Source organism: Antedon mediterranea, chromosome 2, assembly GCF_964355755.1.
Source record: "Antedon mediterranea chromosome 2, ecAntMedi1.1, whole genome shotgun sequence".
NCBI lineage: Eukaryota > Metazoa > Echinodermata > Crinoidea > Comatulida > Antedonidae > Antedon > Antedon mediterranea.
In genome coordinates, this window is record NC_092671.1 from 3,881,509 (window position 1) to 3,903,226 (window position 21,718).

At 32.2% G+C, this 21,718-nt stretch overlaps 1 protein-coding gene across 2 annotated transcripts in view; it reads right to left on the reverse strand.

The window, feature by feature from the left end:
• LOC140040103 (protein CIP2A homolog) overlaps window positions 1-21,718 on the reverse strand; it is a 35,403-nt gene that overhangs the window by 7,430 nt on the left and 6,255 nt on the right. For both annotated transcript variants that reach the window (XR_011842689.1, XM_072085783.1), the window contains exons 5-19: window positions 20,124-20,218; window positions 19,388-19,484; window positions 18,924-19,046; window positions 18,215-18,357; window positions 17,410-17,485; window positions 16,836-17,054; window positions 16,177-16,333; window positions 15,738-15,873; window positions 15,531-15,630; window positions 14,903-15,021; window positions 14,457-14,652; window positions 13,907-13,969; window positions 12,054-12,164; window positions 10,601-10,746; window positions 9,979-10,092 (exon numbers count right to left, since the gene is read on the reverse strand). Coding sequence is in view for 1 of the 2 variants with exons in the window: in XM_072085783.1 (XP_071941884.1) it covers window positions 9,979-10,092; window positions 10,601-10,746; window positions 12,054-12,164; window positions 13,907-13,969; window positions 14,457-14,652; window positions 14,903-15,021; window positions 15,531-15,630; window positions 15,738-15,873; window positions 16,177-16,333; window positions 16,836-17,054; window positions 17,410-17,485; window positions 18,215-18,357; window positions 18,924-19,046; window positions 19,388-19,484; window positions 20,124-20,218 (1,895 nt within the window). In the remaining variant the exon portion in view is untranslated. The remainder of the gene's footprint in view (window positions 1-9,978; window positions 10,093-10,600; window positions 10,747-12,053; window positions 12,165-13,906; window positions 13,970-14,456; window positions 14,653-14,902; window positions 15,022-15,530; window positions 15,631-15,737; window positions 15,874-16,176; window positions 16,334-16,835; window positions 17,055-17,409; window positions 17,486-18,214; window positions 18,358-18,923; window positions 19,047-19,387; window positions 19,485-20,123; window positions 20,219-21,718) is intronic.

Genomic DNA, 21,718 nt, shown 5'->3' on the forward strand with positions numbered 1-21,718 from the left:
ATTATCTTGTAATTGATGACTAAATAAATGTGGAATAAATTGAAATTTCATCCGAAGAAATTAAAGAATCTGTAGCTCGACTGAAATCTCGATTTTCTGAAGCCAAAACCATCAAAGGCACCCTTCAACTGCACAGATTTGTACCGCAACAAGATGGTTCTCTTATGGTATACAAGTGCACAAAAAGATGAACCAAGGAAAGTAAACGTAACAAGCTGCCCATCAACATCTACTACATTTGCACGAGAAGTTCCACAATATGCAATTTCTCAAAATCATTTTGTGGCGTGTTTGTATGATGGTGTGTGGTGGATTGGGATGGTGCTGGATGTCATTTCAGCTGAATTTGGTGACTAAACAGTACTTTAAATCATTTATGCATCATCCTGGTCCTTCAAAAAATGTCCATTGGCCAGATAAAGCTGATGGATTGAAGAATCAAGTGACCTATGTCTTATTGATGCACCATCACTAACATCATCATCAAGTAGGAATTTACAGTATATCAAAACAAGAAGAAGATGCAATATTGACTACTTTCAACAGGAATGATATCTTTCAATAAAACATTTATAGAGGCAATGTAAAATATAACTGATTAAACATGTTAAATGCTGTTTTTCACATAGAATTTGTTTGATGTGCAATTTTGAAAGCCTATAAAATAGAACTGGTACAAAAGACATCTTAGCTTTATCTAACATTTTACAGGCAAGAAGTGTGAAAATATAAAAATTAATATTTAAACATTATAATTTTTGTTCCACAAGGTCATGGCAAAGGTCAAATTATAGGTCAATAGAACATTTTAAGTGAAATTTATAAGAGTTAATTCTGATTGCAGATTTGGAATCCTCCTTAAATGGCCATTAATTTGTTACTTGTTTCATTAAAATCGGACTAGTAGTTTTGAAAATATTCACGTTTTAAAATCGACAGTCTCGCGATATTTTGCTCTTTTTAACGATTTTCGGCCATTTTAAATTGCCCGTAACTTTTTAACGGTTTGTCAGATTTGAATAAAATTTGAAATTTTGGAATTTTTCATAGTGATTACCATATATTTCAAATTTGATCAAAATCTGAGATGGTGAGGTGTAAATTTTGGTTTTTTTTGGGTGATTTGACATGGAATGACCCATAAACCGTAGGTCCAGTGTACACAACTTGCTCGTGTGCACTTTAAAGAACCTAGTACATCTTTCGAGACGAGTAGGGGGTTACCCCGGTGTACTAGTACATCACAGCCACTGATCACCAACTGGGCCCTCTGGGAGATCAGTCTTTGACTGAAGAGGTCACCCAGTATAAAGATAAAACAAACAAACAAACAATGCCCATATATGGACATGATTATGTCATATTACTACCATATTTGAACACATCACACTTTTTTTGTCAAACTAGTTTGGGGGGTTATAACAAATTAATGTTGTATTAATTGAATGGGAAGAATATTTCCATGTTGAAAGCCAGACTGACCTACTGTATTTAACAAATAATTGGTCAAAATATTTTAATATAAATATTATACTACAGTACATTATAATCATAAATGATTTTCAATATTGTAATGGTTTGTGTAAAAAAATCATTTCGATCTCATGAGTGCAATGTACTGAAAAACTCGCTAATTCTGGAATTTCCCCGTGCATTATTTGGTTTCCACTTCAATACACTCCTTTAACAAAATGACACAAAAACAAATATCAAAACAACACTCTATCCACAGTAGTTTCAGCTAAATTGTAAAACTTGCTGATTTGAGAATTTACCGACATATTTTGCTTTATAAAATACAACAAAAGAATTCACAGCTTGTTTGATTTTATCGAAATTTGTAACTAAAACTTCCTAATTTTGGAATTTCCCAACATTTTTTACTGTACATAATAACCACAACAAAATATTCAACAATTACACACAATATCATATTTCCTATCATTAAGTACAGTATTTACTAGCCTACAGTATTTTCAGTTTTGCTATATCCAAAACAATATGTTTCTTTTGCACAAAATAATTTTTCAGAACTACAGTGTATTTGATTTCATAAACAATCTCAGTAAAAATTTCATCATAAATAAAACAGCCATCAAAATTTGAATTTCACATAAATGAACAAACATAGAATTAACTATTTCTGAAGGCGGATTTTCATTTTTAAGTGTTAAAAAAAAACACAACAATGGTATTTACCTAGGGATAAAGTTTAGCTATAAAACCATCCAGGGCAGTGGAGTGGGTGGTGACAAGAGATTCCCATTTGAATCCTAACTAAATTTATTTCATAGTTAAATTTAGCACCTGGGTTCGCTGACCAATAGTCAATAATAAATCTCACAGGTACTGGTCCATTGGCCAGTCAACTTTTTACATAAACTTTAATGTTTTAAAAATGATGACCAGCAAAAATTAAAATCGGGCAGGTATAAAAACTGGTTTACTGTACTTTTCAAAATGGGCTAGTTAAAAATAATCTTAATTAAGGACGGCCCCTACAGTATTTATTACCTCCGCCAAGGTTATGTTTTCACCCCTGTATGTTTGTGTGTGTGGGTGTGTGTGTGTGTGTGTGTGTGTTTGTGTGTGTCTGTGAACAGCCTGGAGGCCACAGTTGTTATCCGATTCTAACCAAATTTGGACACAATGATCTATGCCCAAAAAGCTCGGAGTTCGAATTTGAGGGGGAAAGGTCATAGGTCAAGGTCACAACTAACAAAAAACTATATTACTGCCTAGAGACCACAGTTTTTATCCGATTCTCACCAAACTTAGCCACAATGATCAATGACTCATCATATAATTTTTGTTACATTTTGAAGGGTCAGGGTTAAAGATCAAGGTCCACAAAAAAAAAAAAAAATAAAAAAATTTTAAAAAACTCTCAGCGGGACTTGAACAAGGGACCTTAACTGTGAGAGGCTGGATACATAACCATTACACCAAACTCTCATCCTCAACTTTGTAGTGTGCAGTTAGCCTATTTACACTTTAGAACTAATAAAAAAAATGTAAAAAAAAAACATTTTCGGGGGGAATTTTATGTAGGGGAATTTTACAGTAGGCGGAGGTTTGTACTCTCGGAGTACCCTCTAGTTTGTATTTATAATTATTTACAGTGACATACAGTACTCCAAGATACAGACATGCGTCCAAAAACAAAATATTAGTTATAATATAAGTTGAAACAACAGTTTGCTTCTCTAGTATAGCTGTGTCCCCTGAATAGGTTGTACTGTATATGACTATATCCACACATGATAAACTAAAAGATTTTCCTTTAAATTGGCATAAAAATATTCAGAAATAAATTTGAAATTCTTTACTTTAACCATTTGAGTACTGCCTTAAGTTTACAATTACCATCAAAATATATTATTTCATACATCAGGCAATATTTGCATTTACAAATGGCATGTGCCATTAATGTGTATGAAACTATTGATGTTTAAATCTCATTAAGGGTTGTAAATCAACAACTCAACACTGTCAAGCTGTAGTTATGATGCAAATACACTCATTATTCTTGTTATTAAAAATTATTGAACACATCTCAAGTTCCAAATCTTGTTAGGGAATTAGTAATTAAGTCTTTATTCAATATTTTGTGCATTAGGCAGAAGCAGTGCGGATCAAAGTCAAATATATGAATGTTGGACAATAGCCAGCTACAACATGGCAAGGAACTTTAAATGTGCGTGTAAATTCGTCAGCATGGCAATACATTTATTATTAACACAAAATATATGTCATTGTCTTTTATATGAAACACATGTATTTATTTATACTGTTATAATTTGTAAACACCGACATATTTATTGTATTTGAGTATTTTTTATTTTTCAACAATTATATTAAAAAAAGTAAAAGTAATATAAAGTGTGAAAAACAGGATTATCACAAGCAAGCATGTACGGTACATAAAATGAAATGGCCAAACATTTTTTAATATAGGCCTGAGGATGCAATTATGACAAAGGGGTTTAAAAGTAGCAAACAATAACATATTACAGTACATATTATTTTTGTACAGAATATACTTGTACAGTACCTCTATGAGATAGGCTTATAATGTCTCTTGTGATAATATTTCATTCAGTATTTTCTTTTAATGCAACATTTATTTATTTATTTATTTATTCGGTATATAAAAATATATTGCAAAACGACAGTCAAGGACTGAAATGAATTGTATTACAAATAAATAAAAATTAGTTAAAATTGCTATAAAAATAGAAACATCTTATTAAAATTAGATACCACATTAACATGCATTGAATACCGTAATGAACAAGCAGTATCCCAAATAGGACTCTTAGTTTCTTATGGAAATTTATGGAATGAAAATCAAAATTTATAGATTATAAAAAATCTATTCTTGAGTTCTTGTGTTCGTCTTTTAATAAATTAATCTTTTCATAAAGCATTTAATAAAACATGATACGATTAGTTAAGTTCATAGAAGGAACAAGCTTAAACAATATTAAACATCACATTAAATATTAAAGAGACAGCACTTTAAAATGAAACTAGATATTACAAAATAATTCAGTAAATTCCTCATTTAGTGACAGAAGTGCTAAACAAATCCAAGAGTAGGTGTGATTAATACGTGTTTTCAGACGTTTGAATCCAATTTAAAGTCATATTTTAAGATTTAAGTGGGTGTATTGTATTTGTATCATTTTGAATAAATAAAGGCAATCTAAAAACAGGACACTTTGATCTTACTGTATGTCTGGCTGCAACATATACCAACAGTACTGTACTATGAACATATTCTCTGCGGCGTGCAGTGTAATGTGTGGTGTGGGGACTGAACGTGTTGCAGCCACAGATCCATTTGATCGCCAGAGCTCAGCATCCTGTTAGATTGCCTTGCTTAAATCTGTTTCAGGACATTATTATACTAGATATTAAAGCATCAACATTTTTCTTTTTATGGCTGCCACAAATCTCGCACCCCGCCCACTGATTATAGAAATGACTAAAAAATTAGCATATAAAAATCTTGATTTTTTTTCATTTATGTTCGTAAGTCAAAATCCAACCTAGACAGTATTAATTTGTATTTCTTGAAAAAAAATTGTAAAACTAAATGCCTGATTGGTTTGTGCTGTTCCAAAATATTACCTCGCGACTATATTTTCCCTTAGTGCAATGGGATTTGGGAAAATATAATCACCCAAAAAAAATTCTATACAAATAATGAATGTTTAGTAAATGGCACAAATAATTTCACGGTGAGAGATACTGTACTGTATTATAAAGATTATATATTAAATATAAACAAATTTTCCCTTGGAGGATCTCAATACTGTACACCTCTACATTACTGTAACTAAGCAGTCAGTATCTGGTATATGGTTTTAATTTTTTTAAATTAATACCATGCTTTTATTTATATTCCATTCATTTCTTTCCTCAACATAGGTTTTTATCACTCTGTCATACCATGATCATAGAAAACAATATTTTTAGTTTAGTTTCCAAATTACAAGAGGAATTTAAAGCAGCCTGATGATATCAACAGTTCATGGTTGACAAATGAATTGCTTCGTTGTTATTAATTACAGTTTCTTTTAAGGATCATGAAAAAATTATTTTAAGGCAGTTACTGCAGTAAATATATTATTTTTGCAATTTTTACTACAATAACATGTATGATTTGAGTTTGTTCAATGTAGTTTTAAAAAGGCAGTCACTACAACAAAGTCACTACTTATTCTTAAACATTACAACAGCTTAAACATGCTTTTGTAATGCGGTATTGATTATGACATTAGCAGGTACTCAAAATGTTTGCTAAATAATTGTACTGCAGGTTAAAGAATAACAAAAGTAATTACAACGTAGAATCTTTTGAATAAATGTTCACAAAAAATATTCACACACAGCAATGGTTCAAAGTTGAATTGTAATAAGGACATGCTGATACAGCAAGAAGATGTGTATATGTATGACAAACAGTCTGGTTTGCTTCTATATATAAATTTACGTAAGGGCAAAATTCGGTAAATCGCGCGTTATTTCTAGAATGTTTACTCGATGGTATATAAAGTTGGTTCGTACTTTCGGTACTGATTTTAACCGCCTGATGTAACCCTGTTTACTAATTAAATTGAGTTCGATAATTAGTTATTGACGATTAAAACGAATTTAGGTTCAAAGATTTGCCCCAAGTAGGGGTGTTTTCCGATCGTGGTATACACTGTCTAATGGATGTCCATCTTGAAAAATACCCGCCACAAAAATGCGAGGAGGCTTCGCATTTTCCTATCTCCTCCTACGATAATTGTTTTTAATAGCTGAAAACCGGTTGAACAGCTCGAGTACAGTATCATAATGTTGAAGACAGGCCGATTTTCTTTAAAAAATACTATTTTGATAGATTTAATATACGTTTATGCAAATGTATTGATTTGCAATGAATGGAACATTCCAAATTATTTGGTTTAACCATACTTGCATACCTCCATGGTTTAACACAAGTAGGTAAATTTATAGACCCTTGGAGAATAAACAGAAATAGTATTGTAATGCTGTACAATACTGCAAATAGGTATTAACCACTTTTGATCGCCATTTGAATCAAAAGTGTGTTGGTACTGTTAAATATAATATAAACAAATATACTAATAAACTTTATCACTGTGAGTGTGGGTAGCCCCTACTTTTAGATTAAACACATAATAATATAATACTTTATTACTGTCGGTTGTTTCTCAACGTTTGTATTAATTAATAATTACAAAAATATAAACGTATTAGTGGTCTTTAAATGTACTTTACTATTTCAATCGACCATGAGACAGTGACAGTTTTAATAAAGTATTAAATCGGAAATGTTTTACTCTATTTAGTGGTATATTATTTATAGGCCTATAAAAAAATATTTCGTTACTGGTACTGGTACTGGTACTGGTTCAAATAACCGTCTCACAGAGACATCTGGTAGCCATTGACTTGAAGTTGGCATTTGGATGTGTTACTTTTAAATGTAGGCCTACAGTATGAGAGTGACTACTACCAAATTACACAGTCACAAAACAACTGAGAGTGGATAATAAAGAAATATATTAAAGAACCATTTAATATAAAGAATATATTAAAAAATTGTTCCTCTTTGTACCTATCCTCATCCCCAACGCTCAACTCTAATGTTAGATACAAAACCCTAAACTCTAATAGATACAAAATTGGGTTTGTTTAAATGAGTCCAAATAACAAATTTGGACTCATTTGTGACAATTTCTAGGTGCTAATTTTGGTTGACTACATAAATCACTGTGTCTATTTATTTGTTTCTGTAAAAGACAATGTTTTATAGTCCTGCCGTACGTACATTTGAAATCGCCAGTTTTTTTACGCTGAAATTACTATGTATTCGAGAACCATCTGTGGGCACGAACTAGATGGTACGCGAGCGAAGCGAGCGTACCATCTAGTTAATGATAATGAATCAAATAACAACCTGGATTTATGTAGAGTATCGTTATTTATAGCAATAATCAATCATCTATTTCCAAAATTATGGGGGAAGTTACAGTTTATTGATTTGAAATTTAACAATTTATGTTGCTAGTCTTAGGTAATACAAAATACAATAAATCACTTAAATAACATTTTATTTATAGTTGGTTGAATGTTATCTAACTTTAAATAAAATTTGAAACAAAATATTAAAATAATCAAATTAAATAAGATCTAAAAAAATATCAGTATCAACTATCATGTTGACCATGTACTCAATTTAAAAACAAGATCAGTCAATTTCTTTTTACATTTATTTGAGGTTTTTTGCCTATTTTGTGGTTAAACAAGTAATTCTGGACACAATTACTGAAAATTGAGGGTGCTATTAACAATTGCTTATGCATACAAATTCGCCTCAAATAATTATGTTATTATAATATTGATAACATTTTTTTGTCAGTCAGGCTTAGGACAACAGAATTTTTAAGGGGAGGGGGGGGGGGGCTTTAATAATTAGTTATTTCTCCATGGTTATATGAAATTTTAGTTTTAGTAAATTATTATGAATTATGCTATTATATTGATTTCTTTTTCATTGCGGATACTACATGCTAATTATTTAGGCTTGAATTGAATAATTTAAATTAATTTAATTTTAATTTAATTTAGAGTAATTTAATTACGGAGTGACTCCGAATGTTTATTTGTATAAGGAATGTAAGTGTGATGCCATCTGGTGCTATAAGGTTTAACAACATGCATGTTGCACTTAGCTACTGTAGTACTGTAATAGTAATGAAATTAATTGATTTATAATACTCTACAGTATTATTAGTGACAGATTGTATTCAATGTTCATTGCAGGCTGTTAACAAGTTATAATCAATAAAACCAGCAAACTAAAAACATTTAAGTAAAACATAGTATTACAGTATAATTCTTATTTTTATTTAAAAATGCAAAGCGTAAGCGCAAAGTGATTTGACCAATCACAAGCGATGGATTATTCACACTGTTGGTTGATAATTGGTCAAATTGCTTGCTGTTGCGTCTAAATCCTACGTTGTGTCTCTAGTGGGACCAAAAGTCTGACTTTCGAAAACCATAAAGTTTAAATTTCGGAAACATAGTTTTGTATTGTATTTTTTTGCTGCATCAATTGATAAATGCATAGTAATATGGGTTGTGTTGTAGCATTATGCTTATTGATACACTAGCGAAAATATTCCCAGATTTAAATATTGCATGTCAAAAAATCATAAATCTATTTTTTTACAGCTTTCTATCTAAAGGCTTAATAAAATTGAAATGCAGAATAAAATGACTGAAAGAGGCATCAATCTCTTGAGCCAATTAGCTTAGCAGGTTTAGACAACTCATCTATTTTAGAAATGCTGACATAGATTACACGTAATATGTCAAGTGAAGTTGATTAAAAGTGGTGAAATTCGTCTCTGAATAGATTACAAAAGACCGAGTAATAATATAGTGCACGTATTAGTAAAATTTGCAATTAAAAATCGGCTACAACCTGCCATAATATACTGCATTGTTGTGTTATGACCTTTGTGAACTTTCAATCATGTTATAGTCAACTTTCTATAAATAATATCTTCAAGTATTATATTGACATTATCAAACAAGTGGATTTACAGTAATGATTGAATTGAGAATATAATGTCATTCAATAAATAAAATGCATAGATGCAAGTTTTTATTTTTTTCTATGAATACGAATAAAACTTTACTGCAATCAAAGAGATTGAAGTTTAAAAAAAAGATGTTTATCTAAAAATAAATATATAAAATCATTAAAAATGTTCCTATATCCATTAAAAAATATACAAAAAAAAAACATTACACGCATATCAAATGTGTTTTTGACAATGACATGCATGTAAACTTAAAAAAACATAATGATATTGACATAAAATATTCCAGTGAGTGCCAATTAAGGTAATATGTTGTGTGTGTCCGTTTATGTACTGCACTTACTAGTAATCAGGATTTTTCCAATTGAAAAAGATTAAATGAAACTTTTGTAACTAATCAGTGTCATACGACTCTGATTGCTCCAATGCTGATTGCTAGATTCACAAGATCTGATAAATGTTATATGCCAGTAGTCTGAGCGCTTCTCAGAAAAGGTAAACCTGTTTTTCATTATGGTCTTCAATCAAAAAAAAAACTTGCTGTTCAATAGAAGCATTCAATATAACTAAAACCAATGGAATGTTACAATAATGAATGTTTATGAGTTAAATAGTGAGAATATTTTATGAACAATTGACTGCTTGGCTTTGCCAGGTTAAATATGTCAGGATACACTCACGTGTGTGAAAAATAAATAGTGAATGGAATGTAATACGAAATTAACAAATCAAATCGCAAAGATACACTCAGGTACAGTATGTTATAAAACACACAATAACCAACTCAATTAATCCAAGTGTCATATTAGTGTGTTATAAATGTAAAGAATATAAGGAATACACTCACTTTTCTAATTGTCCTTGCAAACCGTCGGCATGCTTTTTTAATATTTCATGTACATCTCTTAAATTAGAATGTTCATCTCTTTCTGTATTTAATTCATTTCCCACTGATTGCAATCTGCAAACAAATAGATAATTGTTCATGTTTTTAATTAATTTTAAGTGTTTTTGGGCACAAGCTAGGGACACACCCTTCCTTAACTAAAATTAAATTTTAAACTCCTTTATTAATATTATATCACTTATTTGTAAGCGCTTCTTCTTTTAACACTCCTGAATCCACCCATATTTAACAATACTTGAAGAAAAATTATATGCCAATCTAATACCATACATAATAGGCAAATTAGGTTATGAGAAAAGTTCAATTTTTATCACCTACAAAAAAACCAATTTCATTCTTAAAAATAAATTAAATTTAAACATTTTTTATTCTATTATCATTTTCAATTGTATTTTCACCTTATTTATTTAACAGTATTTATATTTTAATGTATCCTGAAATTTAAAGATATCTATTGAAATAAAATGTCTATATTGTTATCTCTAACCAAATGTATTGCGTAAGGCTAGCCATTGTGAACAATTAGATATATGTTACATTACATATTTTATCCTTAGCTTACCGCGCTTCCATTTCTTGCAGACGAGTTTGTTTCTCGCTGTATTTTTCTTCCAATTGTTTTTTTTCCTGCATGGACTGCTTTTTTTCATCAAGGTAATTTTCTATTCGATTTTCAGATTGTTGAAGAAGCAACCTTATATCATGAGCCTAAACAATATAAAACAAATACAAACAAAAATGATATTGAATGGATATTCATGGATAAAAACTATGGAGAATTATATGAAAAGAAAATATTAAGTTTATGCACACTTTGGCCAATAATTGCACTCATTTGAGATATCTTGTAATGTGTTCTATGTCAAAAGACATTCAGTGTTTGTGATGATGAAACATAATGCATTGCTAGAAATGTATTTTTGCTCATAGCATGTATGGCTCATTGTTCATAATAATATGTACTTTCATGTGTAAAATGTCTGTAGTATGAAATAGATATGAACCATAATAAATGCTATGTATACACATTTTATAATTTCAAAACTTTCACAGCAGTGCAATGCCTACCCGGATTTTTTAATAAGGTTAAGGTACAACAAAAGTAAAGTATTTCAGCGATACAATCAATAAGGCACAGACAGACTCGAACCCATGGTCTCTCACATGCTAATGTGATCCCATACCATTACACCATATCACTCTCTCTAGTGAGTTTATTGAATGTTTGTTTGTCATCTTTATTATACTATAAATTTACATTAAACAGTACCTCTGTTTCAATATGACACAGACAGACACGAACCTATGCCTCTCACATGCTAGTCTGATCCCTCACCTATACACCATATCACTCTAATGAGTTTATGTTTGTTTATGTTATCTGTATAACTATACATTGATTTAGTTCATTGTACAGTACCTCAGCTTCAATATGTCACAGACAGACTCGAACCTATGCCTCTCACATGCTAGTCTGATCCCTCACCTATACACCATATCACTCTAATGAGTTTATGTTTGTTTATGTTATCTGTATAACTATACATTGATTTAGTTCATTGTACAGTACCTCAGCTTCAATATGTCACAGACAGACTCGAACCTATGCCTCTCACATGCTAGTCTGATCCCTTACCATTACACCATATCACTCTAATGAGTTTATGTTTGTTTATGTTATCTGTATAACTATACATTGATTTAGTTCATTGTACAGTACCTCAGCTTCAATATGACACAGACAGACCCGAACCTATGCCACTCACATGCTAGTCTGATCCCTTACCATTACACCATATCACTCTCTCTAATGAGTTTGTTTACGTTATCTTTATAATAGCTGTACATTGATTCATTGTACAGTACCTCAGCTTCAATATGACACAGACAGACTCGAACCTATGCCTCTCACATGCTAGTCTGATCCCTTACCATTACACCATATCACTATCTCTAATGAGCTTGTTTACGTTATCTTTATAATAGCTGTACATTTTTGATTTATTGTACAGTACCTCAGCTTCAGATTGAGCATTTCTTGATTTGTATCGTGTCAGTAAGCGATCTGCTTGAGTCAGTGCCAATTCCTTAGCTTCAAGTAAGTCTTGTAAATCCCTCTTTTGTGTCTATAAATAAGAGTCAAGTTCATCAACATGGTGTTAGATAATTATAAAGCTCTGTCTACACTATCAAACTAGTTTGACAAAAAAAGTGTGATGTGCCCAAATATGGTAGTGATATGACATCATCATGTCCATATATGGGTACATCACATATTTTGTCACATAAAGTTTGATAGTGTATACAGAGCATTAGATATAAAGCTCTGCGTACTATCAAACTAGTTTGAAAAAAAAGTGTGATGTGGCCAAATATGGTAGTGATATGACATCATCATGTCCATATATGGGTACATCACATATTTTGTCACATAAAGTTTGATAGTGTATACAGAGCATTAGATATAAAGCTCTGCGTACTATCAAACTAGTTTGAAAAAAAAGTGTGATGTGGCCAAATATGGTAGTGATATGACATCATCATGTCCATATATGGGTACATCACATATTTTGTCACATAAAGTTTGATAGTGTATACAGAGCATTAGATATAAAGCTCTGCGTACTATCAAACTAGTTTGAAAAAAAAGTGTGATGTGGCCAAATATGGTAGTGATATGCCCAAATATGGTTGTGATATGACATCATGTCCATATATGGGCACATCACATTTTTTTTGTAACATAAGTTTGATAGTGTAGACAGAGCTTAAGATATTGCCATTCAGTTTAAAGGGGTAGTTCAGTGTTTATAATTCCTATTGTTTATTATAAATTAATATTAATAAACCCACTTATTTGCAACAGTGGAAAAAGTTGTGCTAAAGGAGTTTTTCGTAATGATAAAAATTCAACAAAATCTTCTAATTTTGTAAATTTTTTTCATTTTTGTTTCAGGAAAAAAGTACTGTATATAAATCTATTTTACATACAAAGTAATTATTACAATAGTTACCTGGTTAACGATTGTAAAAAAAAAAACATTATGAAAGTCATGTAGCACAACTTTTTAAAAAGGGGGCTTATTTCATGAATCTCATGCTTTTGAAAAATAAGTGGGGGTAATATAATCAATATGGTTGCAAAAGTTTATACATAACAAACAACAGAAACTATAAACATGAAGTTCCCCTTTAAGCATTAATCAAATGTCTGTAATACTATAAAACCTGACACACATTTGAACCATCAATCAGTGTGATTATATGGCTTTATGTTCTTATACAAGTCTAATAAAAACATGCAATTTAAGTATAAGTAAATCAGAATCAAGAAATATTCAAGTACAGTAAACTTAATTTTTCTGTTACTAAAGCTAAAAATATTATCAAATTTTATTTTCATCACAAATTGTGTTTTTTAAAGTGTGTCTGCAAAATGAAACTACTTATTACACTATTACAGTAGTACATATATATTTATATATTTTTATTTATTTATTTATTCATCAGTCTAAGACTGTTCTCCCCAGAGGGCCCAGTGTATATATATATTGTGACAGTGGCTGTGTGTGAACTAGTACACCAGGGTAACCCTCCACTCGTGTACTAGGTTCTTTCAAGTGCACATGAGCCAGATGTGTACCTTCGGTTTATAGACCTTATCCGAGAAGACTTGTTCTACCACCACCAGTGAGTGAGCCTCGAACCCTTGTTATGGCTACGTATTACGGTTCCACCTAACCGCTTGGCGACTCACTCGCTGCACACATTTTTGTATCATCACAAGGGAATTACATTTTTATTTAGATCCAGATCACGTCTTTAATTAATTTTTACCTCTCTAATTGCTCCTACTAAATAACGTTACCTGGAGTGACACCACTTTGTGTTCATAAATTGCCATCATGTCCGAGGCTCTTGTATCTTTAAGCTAAAAGAAAAGGCAAAATTAGCGAGTAAATGTATGTTTTTCAATCCCTATTCAGAGGACACTATTAGAGGACACTTTGTTGGGTCCTGAAGATGTCCCCTTAAAGATATATTGTCCCCCTGTCACTTTTTTTTGTTAATTATGACATTTTAATGTCCAAAAATTGGATCGAAAAAAACAAAGTGTAATCAAAAGCAAAAAATAGTCGAATTGGCTGCCAGCCAATGGGGTTTTGGTTGAATTTAAACGTTTTTTTTTTCTCATTTTATACGTAAAAACATTATTTAGTGATTAATTAAAACTACAAAGTGGCCTATTCATAGTTTTAATTTATCAATCTTAATTTTTCATGTTTTGGGGGGACAATATATCTTTAATATGGGTTCTATATTTCCCTATTCAGTGAAGACCACTATTAAAGTGTACCTTTAATAGAGGTTCTACCACATGTTAAACTGTAGAAAAACATTAAATTAAATGTGCTCACATCCATGCTGGTTTTCATCTTTTCAATTAATGAATCCACTTGGCTCTGACATGGCTGCCTTCCCTGTTGATCTCCACTACCATGATATATGCTGTGGGTTGGAGGTGGTGACAAGGGTTTATCACATGGCCTGTACCGTAAACCATCCAACTCAGTCGGTTTTAAAGAATTAATAGCAGTAATATTCTCTCCGAGGCTGTAATATAAAAATCTCACATTACTTCTTAAACTCCCATTATATACATAATAACATTATGACAAATAAGAATAGCACTTCAAGAGAGTACACACTTAATGTATAATGCACTTTCTAGTTTTAATTAATGTAATAATCAATATGGGTAAGAAGTATGCTATCTGGGTTAGAAAACTGTAAAAAAAAATTAATTTCTATTGGGAGCAACAAAACAAGGAAACAGGGGAGGGGTTGATGTTGATGTACTTACAGGGTTATTGGAAAGTCGGTTAAGCTGATTGAGATACTGAGTAACTCTAAACATATGTGTATTCTTTCTCTTGTGGCTGATGTCAGCGTGTAAGCCAGGAACGGCATAAATAGTGCATTCTGTAATACAATTTGTATTATTTTGTGTATTATGCTCATTTTACATACAGTCATACCGTAAATCATAGAAAAGATAGGATATAGTTTTAAGCTGTGGTTTATGCCAATAGGCTTATTTAGCTTACCTGCGTTACATTTTGTCCAAACAAAGAAACAATTCATTTCAAGTCTGGCTTAGGTTGTTTTCTCGTTTGTGGTTTACCAACGCTTTTATTCATTCATCTTTCGAAAGTTCAAGATTTTATTTTTGTCTGTTTAGAGTGCTGCCTTTTCAATTGGTTTAGGCCTTGACATAACAACCTCTTGTTAAAGGTAAGTTTGTTTTATTCATGCAATGGAACAATTTCATTTGGGGAAAAATTTTCTATTTTTACGCCATGAAATTATTTGTACCATTGCACTCAAACATTCACTATTTGTATACTGTACACAGCGAGCAAAGCATGAAATTCAGTACCAATTAAATATCATTTCATTAATATTTATTATTAATATTTATATTTTATTACCTGAAGTACTTTTGCGATCAGTTGATTGATTGCTTGTATACCATTTCTCAAATGGTACATCAGATCCAATGTATGGAACACCAAATCAACTCCAGTGTCACTGAAATAAAATATACTATTTTAAACATATATACCCATTTTCTGACTGCCAATTAAACAGTACAACTCAAATGACCATCAATTACACACGACCTCGGCTTTACGTACCTCCAATCAGATTGTTTTGGCCTTTGACCTTTTGTCACTTTGTTATGATGTAGTTGAAATTCTAATATCCCAGATATTACTTGTAGATCAAGACTCTGTGCAACATGTTTTCGGGCAAATTCATCTGTACACAAAGGTGGGATTCAGTTAAAGAAAACAAAAATATAAGATATAAATAATATTACAACATTTTAAATGCATGTACATTGCATTATACCATGTCAGATTGGAACTGGATATGTATGTAACATGGTTACATTTATGTTGCATTTGTGCTATACGTGTGAATTGGCCAATAGGATAAAATTTAGACAAACAAATCGTAAAACTTACTATATTATTTTTATTTTACATAGTGTTAAATTTTAGTAATGTACAACAAGTCATTTGCTAATTGTTTAAAAGAAATTTTGTATTTGTTCTTTCTTTTAAAGGATATTTCTCAGGAAGTCAACCACCTTCTTCATCTTTAGGCAATGAAGGTTTAGTGTAGGGCTGTCAGCGACCGCCTGACATGTCAACAACTCAGTTGCTATCGGCAAAGTGACATCAAATCTGAGGGAGACCTCAACAGTTGAACCACTATCAATCATCTCCTGGTTTGAGGAAAATAGAGAAATTATTATATAAAAAGAAGTACAGTAGAATCTACGTACATTTTAAGTACGATACGGGGATCAAAAGATGGATTCGTAAAGTTGACCCCCAAATATGTGGATCACAGCTAAATGCTACTTTATTTTTTTGCATGCAGCTGTCACTAGCCAGGCCAACAGGCTAGACTCAGGGATAGACTAATCTAGGTCAAGCTAGGCCTCACATCTAGCTAGGCCTACGTATGTAGGTTGTGCGATGTTTAAATAAAATGTTATAAATAAAAAATCAATGTTCTTGTAATTGTATTTCCTATCAATGTGTGACTGACCATGACATTTACATGATTGACCATGACATTTACATGATTGACCATGACATTTACATGATTGACCATGACATTTACATGATTGACCATGACACTTACATTAATGACCATGTTATTTGCAAGATTGACCATGCCATTTGTGTGATTGGCCATCACATTATTTTACGTAAACCTACCTCATTCATTTCTCTTAAGACATCAACAGCTTTCAGTGAAACCTGACTGTTAGTTGATATCGGTTGGCATGCCCACTGTACTAATTTAAAGAAAGGCTGTTCAGGTGCATTCTTTAGAGTGCATCCCTGATTCTGTACAATTTGATTGAACATTAAAATTTTGCACACATGATTCCGCAAATAAGGAAGCCCACAGAACACTAACACAAGTTCTAGAACCTGAAATAAAAACATGTTTGTATAACTGTAACTTTATAACCGTTTGTTTCACGGGAACGTGTCCCCTCAAGAGGGGTGTCTTATGAATAGAGATGTCCTAAGGCTTCCAATAGGACGCAATGCAAAGAAATAAGAGTCAACGTAAGTGAAAAGACTAATGACAAGCGACAGTTCTCATAATCTATCGCTTTTAATTGGTCAATTCGCTTGCATTGCAACTTTACATCATTATTGCAAGCTAGTGGGAACCAAGCTTTGAAGGAGAGGTTTTACTGTATTGTATTTTATAGTAAGCAACATATTAAGCAACAGTGTTATCTCAATACTAAAAGGTGTGTGGTTTAATTGTCCTTACCTTCTCTGTGATTTGTGAATCTGTGCAGTTTAGAAGCATCAAAGTTTCACCTAAACACTTGCCAAATTTATCATAACTGAAATTTAAAAGGAAAGAAAAAGTGAAAAGATGGTTTAGACTTTGTTTATGCTTTATGACAAGAACTGTACACACACACTAAATTCTGAGGACAATCAAACATATTATTAGCTAAGATTTTTAAATGTCCTGCTCCTGTTAACACTTTGTTGGACATGTTAAATACAGTATATCTACCAACCAGTGGCATAATGGCTATGAGCGATCACTGAAACCCAGGGCCCCAGGACTTACCCCCTTCTACCTGAGCAGGGCCCAAAGGAAAAAACCGGCATTAAAGGACAACTTGACAGAGGACCAAATTTTAACAACATATTAGGGATGTACATGATTTCAGAACAATCGTGAGATTAAGGACATCGCCGCACGTGCTCGCGGTACAGCCGTCAATTGCTGTGACGTCAATGGTGCATCGCAAAATCTACATAATGAGTTTTCACTGTTGTTAACATACAAGAGATAGGTACTGTCACTTCAATTGCTAATTTGACCTGTATTCGGCTTAAATTTGCCAAAATGTTTAGTCTGGTATTTTGAAGAAACACTTCAATATCCAGATAGACAAAAGAAACAAGAAAAAATTCAGGTCAAGTTGTCCTTTAAAATATGTCGAAAACATGTTAAAATTGCCCAAGGCCTCCAGTGTTGGGCCACTTAGGGTGTCCCTAACCAGGTACACCACTTTACATTCTTCTAATTCAACTTTGACATGGCTAATGCTACTCACGTAATAAGCTCTTGCTGTATATTTTCATCTTTTAAAACGTCTACAAACATGTCAACAACATATCTTTTAGTTGCAAGATCACCATGTATTAGCACGTTAAAGACAAGCCGAAATGTTTCCTTATTATTTCCTTTACTAAACAACTGTTTTGATTTTAAAAAATTATAACATGTTAAAATAATATGTTGAATTTAAAATGATCAATTAACGTGATCATGTTAATTACCCTTTCATGATCATTGGTAAAAGTACAATTTAACATCCAAGTTCAAAATTAAGCCACCCTCTTTGGTCTGCAAAAATAATCTCTAAAAGTAGCCCATCTCGAAATTAAGCCCAACAGGATTATTTTTGAGATACTATTTGAATATCAAAGCAACAAGGTGATTTAATGCCACATTACTTGATTCATTTATTTAGTTTATCCTACATTCATGTTACAGTTTAATCTGGTATTTTGATTGCAAATATGTAAAATTGGCAGGTAATGTCTCAAAAATCTATTATTCACAAAATGTACAGCAATAATCTCAAAAGAAGCCCTTCTTGAACAGGCCAGGCCCACCAAAGACTACAGTACTAAACAATTGAGTATATTCTTACTTACTTAAGTTCCACTTAATTAAAAACAGTTAAAATTAATTCACTATATCAATGCACTATGTACTGTATTATATTCAATAAAACATAATTGTGGTTAACCTCTGACCTTTTCTCCGATGAATTTATAAAAGACAGGAGTGGCAAGTATAGAAAGTGTCAATGCAACAATGGTAAGATTTGGATGCCCAATATAATTCAACAATGTCTTTGCAATGACCATTAACTTATTCTGTAACAAAAAGTAAAAAACATGTTGAAATTATTTTCATTGCACAGTTATTAAACTAGATTTTTTAATGTTTGTTTGTTTCAATGTAGAAGTTTATTAGGCAGTCACTACAAGTAAAAACAGTGTGTATGATCAAGGAAATCTAACAACAGGATGCTTAGCTTGAATAGCTAAAGCTCTTTCTTCACTATCAAACTTCATGTGACAAAAAAATGTGATGTGCTCATATATGGACATGATCTCATAACACTACCATATTTAACCATCTCACTACCATATTTGGGCACATCACACTTTTTTTGTCAAACTAGTTTGATAGTGAGACAGAGTTTAACTCTTACCATGACCTTAAGATGGGTTTGAATTGCAATCGAATTTCTACATAAATTAGCAATTAAGCTTAGACATGGCAACGTCATCTTACTTTCTTCTTCTTGGCTAAAAAAAAAATATTTTAAAATACAAATTAGAGAAAGTATACCATTATCATTCAAAAAATGTGTGGTTGACCTTGTATCTAGATTTAATTTAGACAAACACAATCATTGTTATTCAGGAATAATCTTTATTTTTTATTTAGTTCACTAAAGTGTTGAACCTCTACTTATAATGTTCCATTCAAAGAGACACAAGGTTATTCAGAGGACACTTTCCCATTTCCAGCATTAAACCTACTTTCACATCACGCGCAGATTCGGTCTGGCGGCATGAGGAAAATATTTAGCGTTGAGCATGCTTTCACATAGAGCACAAATTTGATTAGCAGTTGTCAGGAGAGGTCATTCATCTCACTGTTGCCAAAAGAAAAAAATCGTATGATTTCAGTAAAAAAATGGCTTCATGATCCATTGCACCAAAATGAGTCTGAATTACTGAAGTACTGTACTGAATCGTACAAATTTGGTGTGAGCTGAACCCATTTTCCAGGATATTTTCTTTCAGGGCACCGAACCAAATCCGGGCAGCTTAAATGTCCGAATTCGGGCAGCTTAAGTGTCCGAATCCGGGCAGCTTAAGTGTCCGAATCCGGGCCGCTTAAGTGTCCACTTAATAGAGTTTGTGAAAATTACTACTTACATATTTGTAACTAGGAACTCAACGATATCTACGATAAAACTGTTTGGAAAGTCAATCTTGTATTGGTATGTGACTATCTGTAGTGTCTGTACACACTAAAAAAAAAGATGAAAATAAAGAAAAGATGAAATTTTAAAATTATCCTCATGTTTACACACAAACTTAAGGAAATGCTGTACAGCCTTTCTACTGGCCCAAAGCTATTAGCAGTATGGTGCTTACCAGACCAGCACACCCAGAGACGATCCCATACTATTTTTTAATAGTGTGTAGTGTACTAACATGCATGGTACTCTATGTACTATACTTTACGTCCCTTTTGAAGGACGAGGCAATGAGTGTGAATACAACATTAATTCTTTTAAATTTAAAAGACATATTCTATCGTTAATTGTTCAATATAATGTATTTTTTTATATTGTACAGTATCTTAAATTGTAAAGAGTTTAATTTTAGTTAAGTATAACATATGTTTATATTTTATCATTTTAAAGAGGTTCATGGATATCAACTGGCATGCAGGTTCAGCTGGAAGGGTTACCCTCTCTAAATAAAGTGAAAATAACAAAATAAATAAGCAACTACAGTACTATGCTTTCATAAATTCTCCATAAATATAGTTCATTTTTAGCAAGTCGGGATTTCTGCATATCACTCTCTAAAGGGTCTATCTACGTAAAGCACCTAATGATGATGAGCTCGTAACAGACACACACATCGGCTATCTGATCCGTCAATAATGATACTTAAAATACAGCCATCTATTAAAAAACCAACTCACATTTGAATATATATATATAAACGGTGAATACAACTGCACGTCAACATGAGCCGAGAAAGAAGAAATAACAAAAAAGATAAAGAAAAAGATCGAGTTCTACTAGCCCCAGAATCATCAACTCTTGACTCTGAATGCGGGGACCCTGACGGAACCGAAGCAACAGAAGTGGGTATGCTGAGGCGGGAACTTCGAACATTTCAAACCATCATCAAGGGTAAGCTAAACTCGATCATTTTAAATCAAGAGGCCTTACTTAAACGAATTGACAAGATCGAACATAAACAAACGGAACTAGAAAAATCGATCGCATTTACCAGTGATTCAATCGTAGAGATAGAGAAGAAAATCGTATCATTTTGTACGGACATTGAAGCGGTTAAGACATCAATGGACGCCGACCGGAACAACGTCACATTACTTCAAAATCAAATCCTTAAACTTGAGAGATACACTAGAAGTTTTAATTTGAGATTCGGTGGAATTAAAGAAAGTATAGATGAAATTCCTATTGAGAAAATTAATGAAATTATAAAGAACGATCTGAAACTACCGAACATTACAGTCGAAAATGCCCACCGTACAGGCAAACCCCGTACTTCACCGACCGGAGCACCTAGACATATTATCGCTAAATTCCTGTTTCGACCGCAACGCTACCAAGTACTGATGCAAGCCAAAACAGGTCATGTGTTGAAAAATAAGGGGATCTTCGTACTAGAGGACTTACCAGAAACTGACCTTAAAAAGAAACGTAATCTCAGAGAAATAATGGCAAAAGCATACGGAGAAAGGAAACGACCAGTGTTTAGAAACG